The sequence below is a fragment of the Solanum tuberosum genome, unplaced genomic scaffold (assembly GCF_000226075.1).
Source record: "Solanum tuberosum cultivar DM 1-3 516 R44 unplaced genomic scaffold, SolTub_3.0 scf00111, whole genome shotgun sequence".
Taxonomy (NCBI): Eukaryota; Viridiplantae; Streptophyta; class Magnoliopsida; order Solanales; family Solanaceae; genus Solanum; species Solanum tuberosum.
Window position 1 is genome coordinate 210,820 of NW_006239034.1, and position 8,682 is coordinate 219,501.

At 36.3% G+C, this 8,682-nt stretch overlaps 1 protein-coding gene across 1 annotated transcript; it reads right to left on the bottom strand.

Moving 5' to 3' along the window:
* Window positions 1–245: 245 nt before the first annotated feature.
* LOC107060977 (uncharacterized) lies at window positions 246–851 on the bottom strand. Its single transcript, XM_015309618.1, has one exon. It carries the CDS (start codon window positions 849–851, stop codon window positions 246–248), a length of 606 nt encoding a protein of 201 aa, XP_015165104.1.
* Between the last annotated feature and the right edge of the window lie 7,831 nt (window positions 852–8,682).

Here is an 8,682-nt window from a genome sequence, read left to right on the forward strand (position 1 = left end):
ATAGTGCAAAAACAAAATGTGATAAGAAGGAATAGTAATAAAGTTAAATAATTCCATTCATCATCAGAGATAATGTTTGCAGTGTGCAAACAGCCAAAGTTGACACAAAAAGTCCAGCACATAATTCAAACACAAAGAAATTAATGACCAACTAGGCTTATTGTCTAGTAATATGACTAGACACATTTTTTTTCAATTCTCACAACTTTTTCAAACACAAAGAAATGACAAAATTGGAACCATAATTAGTTAGATCTACGTCCACCAACAATGGAAAACAAGGCTTTTTTCAGCATAAATACAGAATTTCCACTAGATTTGTTATTACCAAGACATAATTTCGATACTGGCTTTATATAGTCATCAAAAGATGACACTTGGCTACAAAAATGACGCCGCTGTAAAGGAGTTGTTGGTGCAGAGATTGATGAATATTGTGAAGAAGATGACCATGATAAAGAAGATGAAGATGAATATGAAGGAGATGAAGGTAACGGAGATTTTTTGTGATTAAACTTCATGATTAAAGCATGAAATATCTTGGATCTAGAGTTATTTTTAGTAGGTTTTTTGTTGTTGTTATTAATTGTGTTGGAGTAGTAAGAAGGAGGAGGTGTAAGAGGAGGTAAAGAAGTTTGAGGAAATGTATGTTTAGGAGTACCAGGTTGTAACTCCCAAGTGAAAGGAATAGAACTTGGAACATCATTATAGTAAACTCTAAAAGAAGGAATAGAAGCACAAGCTTTGGAGTTCTCTTTTGAAAGAAGCTTTGATAAGAACTTGTTGTTGTTGTTGTCGCCGCCGTCTTCATGTTTGATTCTGAATGATTTCTCTATGTTGCTACTACTCATTATCACCATCTTGATTATTCCTGGCTATGGAGAGAGAGAAGTGGAGAGAACCAAGAAAAACTTCTTAACTTCAAACTTCAACTTGAATACTTTGGTTATATAATATAATGGAAGGGCTTTGTACATATATATGTAGATATTTAGTTTATAATAAGGAGGAGGAATTAATTATTATTGAAATGATGATTTGTACATGTATGGTATCTACAGTAGGCCTTAGTGAAAGCAACTTTGCTTGATTATAATAACATATCTCTTTCACATATAGAGATTTTTATTTGGTCGTGGAACCAATAACATTTGTTTTGTGACATCAGAGTAAATAGTTGCAATATGAACTTCTAGTGTAGGTAAAGTAAGTTGGAAATAGTGGCAAAGCCAATTGATTTCCCTTAGATCACTAAGAAATTACATTGTATAGGTAAATTTTGTTCCCTTTATATATATTGTATAGGGCAAAATTGGATTTAGTAAAAGGAGCGAACCACACCATGCGGTACCTAGTAAAATCAACCTCTAGGGAATGGTTATAAGCAACCCGGAGAAGATCATACCTAGTGACATCAAACTCTAGGGGATAGTTATAAGCAACCCGGAGAGAATGAAGAAGATCATACGTGGTCTAACGTGAACAACCTCGAACGCCTGTCCATAAAGCACTGGCATGCGACAAGGTATTTTTATGTGGGAAATGATGAGAATTTTATATTTTTATGTATGGTAAATTACCGAACAATCGAACCAAATCGAATCGAAAACCCCTAACAACCAAATCGGTTAATATATATTTCTATTTGATTTAGTTTTAATAATTTAAAAACCAATTAAATTGGTTTGATTTTGATAATTAACCGACCCAAACCAACCCGTGAACACTCATACCCATCAGTTAGGCTAAAACCTTTAGTAGCAATCCCTATGTCCCAAAACTACGTGTCATCGGAGGTTCTAAAGGTTCACCTTCCAGACCAAGCTTGACACATAAGTCCTTTTGGACATCAGTTCAATGGATCCATGTCGGTCAGTGTCTGTATCCTTAACAAGGTACAGAGCGCCCTCCTAACTAGGACACAGATTGGACTCCGTCTAGCTCAGACAGAGTATGTCGGTTATAGTATCTTCCACAGTTCAAACTCAGATATTCCATGACCTCATATTTAGCTTATTTAGGACATCATTGACTAGTTTCATGTTTATTACTTAGTTATTGCATCAACCTATATATATCAGTTCCATATTCAGTTTAGCATCTCAGGTTCATCATATTTAGCTTTATAGATTATAGTACATATCTCACATGCCCAGTACATTCAAAGTACTGACTGCATACTTTTTTTGCGCTATGTTATTCATAATATAGGTTTAAACACTCAACATCAGGCTCATGGTTAGTACAATTGTGTATCATCTCAACAACAGAGTTTGGTGACTCTTCATTCTATGAGGACAAGACCTAGTTTAATTTCTTTATTTTAGTCATTCAATTTTCAGATAGTTAGAGTTAGCTAGGGGCTTGTCCCAGCAATTCATCTTAGTAGACGTGTTCAAAAAAACATTAGTTTCCAAGTTTATGATGTTGTTAAGATAATTTATGTTATGACTATTAAGTTTTGTTTTGGATTTACTTATATCATTAAGATTTAGATTCCGCTTAGTGTGTCACAACCCAGGAGTACTCCCTAGATGTGACACGGCGTACAAGACTCTGAAAAGCCTCACACAAGACTCATAGCATATCATAACATAAGATAATAGAAAATAGAGCAGAAATTTAAAACTTTATCCATACAATCGAAATCTTTTATAAAAACAAGCGGTAGTCTACAACACTATGTCTCAATCCATCTATAACACTTGAATAAATCTTTGGGACGTAGCCCATACAAAAGTCTAAAGCATAAAAGAAAGACTCAAAGGACATAATGGTCAAGCCCTCGAATGCTATGAGGACTTACCAACTTCTTCTTCTTGATCTACTATGATCCTAGCCACGAAAATGGAAGTCGATATCTCCAAACCCTACACTTTGTGAAAAAATGTAGAAGAAATATGGGTTAGTACAAAAATGCACTAAGTATGATAGTCATGCATAAAAACCTTTGAAAACTTGCTAAAAGGGACATTTTTGTTGAATGCATGCACTTGCTAATTTAAACCATCATTTAGAAAGTAGTGTTAAAACTCATAAGCATAAAAGACATCGTGATAAGACATAGACTATAACATATGGTAGATAACAATCACAACTAGTGAGTATAAGAAATATCATTAGGACATATACATAGTCAATACAATCTAGTTTTAACATGACATGAGAGAAACACTTCATGAGCCACCTTAAGGCAAGCTTGTGCAATGCATGTATAAGATCCCATAATCCCGCACATACTAAGCAAGTCACTTTAGATCCTCATTCATGTTTACCATCTTTTAATCTCATCCTTAGGGTATTTCTCATAGACAAGGAAGCATTCACTTTTCGTCAACCACCTCAAGGGAAGCAACTCATAGCAACAATCCAAGTTAGCATACAACATTACAAGTAGCCTTAACATCAAATGCAATTTCCATTTAGTCACAAGCACATTCATTACATGAGTCATCATGACAAAATAGGAACCTACCATAACTACTCTCAAAGCCTACTTGTGCAATGTATGGATGAAGTCTCATACCCCCACCCACACTAAGTAGTACTTCTTGAGTAACCAAAGTTTATCCTACACTTGACCTTGTGAGAATTAGCTTTAACCGACATAGACCATGTGAGATTGCATGGAATCCGGTGTATGCCCCACACCGAAAAGGGGTGTCCTACTTGCCTAAGGTAGAACTAAAATGTATTAGCTTTTAGATGGATCCAATAGTTAAATAACCTACGAAGGCGCCTAGTTTATGGGATAAGGAGATTGCTTCTAGAAACCCAACCTTACTTAATGGGGGAGCTTCCATCTCATGAGATTAATATTAGAAACCTCGCCTTTAAATTTGACGGGAGAGCCTCTATCTCATTTTCAATATCCACTCGGTGCTAAGCATAATTCCCATGAACTATTTATTGAATCCTAACTTGTTTCATTAGGATAGCTCATTAGATCATGCGTGAGAATAACTTTCACAGTCCATGTCTTCATGTTAGATTCCATTAGGTGAGAACTTGACTTTCGACCTAGAATTTTCAATATGTGAGAAGAACTTTCACATTATGCTCATTATGTGTTTATGAGAATAAACTTTCAATCAACACAATAATATAGCCAATAATCATGGAATAATCATGTATAAGTGTGTATGTGAGAATGACTTTTCAACAACACAACAATTTGGATTATAATCATGTTCATAAAGTATACACATGAAGCCACAATTAGGCATAGGTCTCATGTTTTACCCCTCTTGGATCAAGGATCACATTCAACCAATCACATTTAGGGTTACTACATTAAACATGGAAGACAACATGATTTAAATAACTCAACTAATACAATAAAATCTCATAATGTTCATCTCACCACCATTCATCCACATCACAAAGTCACAAATTTGGGACATGGGGGTTCATGGGTTCTTGGAGAAAATTCAACATCAAAATCATAGAAATTCCTCAATTAATACATAATTCAAGTAATCAATTCATTATATTCATGATTTTATAACATTCTACTAATATACATCAATACCCACACTTTAAGATCCAATTTGAGAGATTAGGGTAATTCATGGATTCATGGGAGATTTTATCATAAAACCACCATAAAACAGAAATTCAATCATAATATAAGATAATTAAATCATAAAAACGTTTTTAGAAAGAATCCATGACTTGGAGTAAAAACCCTAGGTTTTAGAGACTTTCTAACTTTGGAATTGAGAGTTTGAGGACTCCATGGAAGAAAGGTATCCATGAATCAAAGACTACCATACCTTAAGTGAACATATCCAACAAATTCGTGTGAAAAATTCTCCTTCTTCAAGCCCTAACTTGATCTTCCGCTTCTTTTTCTTCCTTGGAGTTCTAGAGAGAAGATTTTGGGGAAGATTTGCTTTGATTTGGGAAGTTGGGATTTTATGAAGTGTATAGATTAGTTAATGACTTAAAAAGTCTTATATAAGTCTATTAAAAAAATATAAAACGACCCTACATTAAACTAACTTAATTAGGAATTTACCTAAAGACCTCTACATTGGCCGAAACTTGGACAACATTGCCGGCCCCATCCACGCCCACCACTCACGGACCGTGAGTGGACCTACTGGCTGTCCTGCAGGTCCGTAGGTGGTGGACTATAGCTCCCCACTTGGGTTCTTGACCTACGGATGCCTACAAACTGCCCACCACGGAACGTGGCTTGACCCACGAGGCGTAGGTGCCATCCGTGGGTCACTGTGTGGCAGCCTTCTAGGTCTTTTCCTCAAGGACCCATGGTTGGTCCTTGGGGTTTAGGCCTTGACATCCCAACACTAAAACATGAATTTTTAAGGTACGGGAAGGTACGTTCAAGGCTCTAATCCTAACGTCAACCTTTAGATAAGCCTATTAGCTTTATGTTTGACTCTAGCTTAGTTTGCAAATTTCCAGAATGTTACATAGTGCTTTTCAGTTTTATACAAAATTAATTTTAATGTCATGCCAGGTCATGGATTAGCTTGCAGTCACTTATGACTCTAAGTATTGTGCTATGACTAGGGGATAGTGTCACGACCCAAAAATCGACGTGATGGCACTTGTCTTTTCCTCCAAGACAAGCCAGCCTCAACCAAATGAAAATGAAAGAAAAATGGAAAATCGTAAAAACAAAAACAAGATAAAGAGGAAACCTTATTCTTGTATTAAAACCCCCAAAATCTGGTTGTCACGTGTACAAGTCATTAAATACATAAGTGCGGAATTAAGAAATAAATACAAGTCTCAATCTTTATTTCTTAAATAGAACAAAGTGTAAAAAAGGAAAATAAGGGTCCGCCGAATGACAAGTAGCTACCTCTTCAAGTCTTTGAGGAACCTCGAGATCAATAGAAGGAAGAAAAAAATCACATAGGTTCGGGCTCGGAACTTACACAAGTGTAGAAGCAAGGGTGAGTACCAACAACACGGGTACCCAGCAAGCAACCTACTAAATAAAAGAACTAGCTAGAAATTGAATACCCCTTATACTCCAACCAAACTCCTCAAACTACAACCTACACAAAAATCATCCCAACCTAGGAACTCTACAATACTCGGCTCACAAGCCCAATATTCGCAGTTCAATCTTTATAATTCAACAATCAAACAAATCAAATAATTCAATATCAATGACAAGTAGTTTAATCACACATAACAAGTACATCAATCACATTCCACAAGTAAGTCACGCATAAGCATCAAGTGTATCAAGTCACAATTATCATCACAAGCCGGAACCATTCCCCATCTGCTCTATAACACTCGCCAGCAAATACCTTAGCATGATAACACTCACCGACAAAGACCTCGGCATTATAACACTCTCTGGTAAAGACATCGGCATCATAACACTCACCGGTAAAGTCATTGACATCATAACACCCGCCGACAAAGACCTCAGCATAATAACACTCACCGGCAAAGACCTCGGCATAATAACACTCACCGGCAAAGACCTTGGCATAATAACACTTACCGGTAATGACCTCGACATAATAACACTCACCCACAAAGACCTCGGCATAATAACACTCACCGACAAAGATCTTAGCATAATAACACTCTACATGTATCATCACGGTGTTCACAATCAATGCATACAAGCAATATCACACCACATGAAAGAGACAACAAATCATACAATTGAAGTCCGCAATCATACTTTCAAGCATTCCATCAATCAATCATCAAGGGTCACAATAAGGCAATTCACATTATCATGTTCATCACATAGCATTTTCCATTTCAACCCTCTTTTATTCATTTAAATATAACAAGTGGACCATTTAAGCCCTTCACCTCATTCCCATTACTCCCAACATGCAATCAACAAAGGAAAAATATGAATTCAACTAGAATACAAGGTTTAGGCAGCCACTTGCCTTAAATCAATCAACAATCACTCCAATTGTTGAGTATTCCCCTTCCAAATCCATGCAATCTATAAATAAGCAAGTATTCACAATCACTTTCTGGAAACAACAATACCCTTGAAAGGCAAAACTGAATTATAAAACTAAGGTTTGAATTCAAAATTTAATACTTGAAAACTTTATTCAAGGCTTTAGGATCTCATCAGGGAAAATCATTTCAAAATAAGACTTGAAATTAGTTAACAAACTTCATTTTAGCTAAGAACTTGGGTTCTTGAAAAACCTCATCATTTACCAAACAAAACCTCATTTTTTGGTATTAAAACTCATAACTAATCAAAGGAAAATGAAGATTTAGGAAAAAGAGCACTTACCCAATTGATCTAGCACAAAAATACCTTCAAAATTCACCACCAAAGGTTCCCCAATTTTAAAACTGGTGAAATGGGGCTTAAACCCCGAAAATTGCAGGCCAAAACCCACTTAGGTTTAAGCGAACCCTGCTAAAATCTCGGGAATCGCAAAAGAAAATGAGCCTTCGCTTCTTCGAAGCTCACAATCACGAACAGGTCCTTCGCGATTGCAAACAGGTCCTTTGCGATCACAAATAGGTCTTTCGTGATCGCGAAGGTTAAGGGAAGTTGACCCTTCATGAAAGCAAAAAACATATCACAAAATCAAGCCTCACGAAAGTGAGCTCCTCTTCGAGATCGCGAGAGACACCAGATTAAGGCTCCAGAAAAATCAACCAACTCCTAAAACATCGAAAGGACCCTCAGGATTCGTTCAGAACTATGTACATAAAAACCACATATGAAAATCAATTAAACTCAACGTTACGGACTCAATGGATTTGTCAAAACACGAATTCGCGGTCTTCTTGACCTGACATCCATGAAAACTACGAGAAACCAACTCACGCCTAATAAGGCTAAAATCAACTTGGGATCTATCAAAAATCAACCAAGGCCTTAACTAGGCCTAATGTCATCCCTCGAATCTAACAGAACTCTCAGAATCCCGATTCGAGCATCCGAACCCCGAATATTGAACAAAATCAATAGAAAGGCTATATTTCCACAATTTCACAACTTAGGACCTCAATTCCTCAAAAACACTCAGAATCAGAAATTGACAACTCTCACGAATCAGATTTCACATTTAGGGGTTGGTGGAATTGACAGAATACCATTCTGACAGTCGAAACTCCAAAGACACCGAAAACCACTTTCTTAATAACTTAGCCTTTCAAATTTAAAACTTACTAAATTCTCAACTTTTAACTCAAAGTTTAAAACCAAACTTTTAAAATCAATCAAAAATGACTCGGGGTCAACATCGGTAGGGTAAAAATGGTAATATCCATGGAAACTAAAAAATGACCAACCTGGTCATTACAGATAATCTTGGATCATGACAAACTTGATTTTAGAACATCAGATTTAAATTGTCCTGGAGTGTCTGAAAATTGCATTGAGTACAATATTATTTATGGGTGTGAAGTGCACTCTACTTATGAATGAGAGGCTATGAAATATTTTTGGAAAGTTTCACTTCTTTCAAGTTCATATCATGCGATAGAATGTGAACAAAATTTAATCTTCTTCCGATTCGTGCTCTACGTGTTTAAAGAACTATGCCTCCTAGAAGAGCTTATAGAAAGAGAAACTGAAACTGAAATGGGAATCGAAACCAACAAGCACCAAAAGCTCCAACAGACCCTCTAAATGAACAAGTCTCTCATGTTGAGTTCTGGACTACTTTCAGGGTCTAGCTCATCCAATAACAACTC

Bases quoted from the DNA above. Each gene is read 5' to 3' on its own strand.
- LOC107060977 (XM_015309618.1), bottom strand. From the start codon at position 851: ATGAGTAGTAGCAACATAGAGAAATCATTCAGAATCAAACATGAAGAC.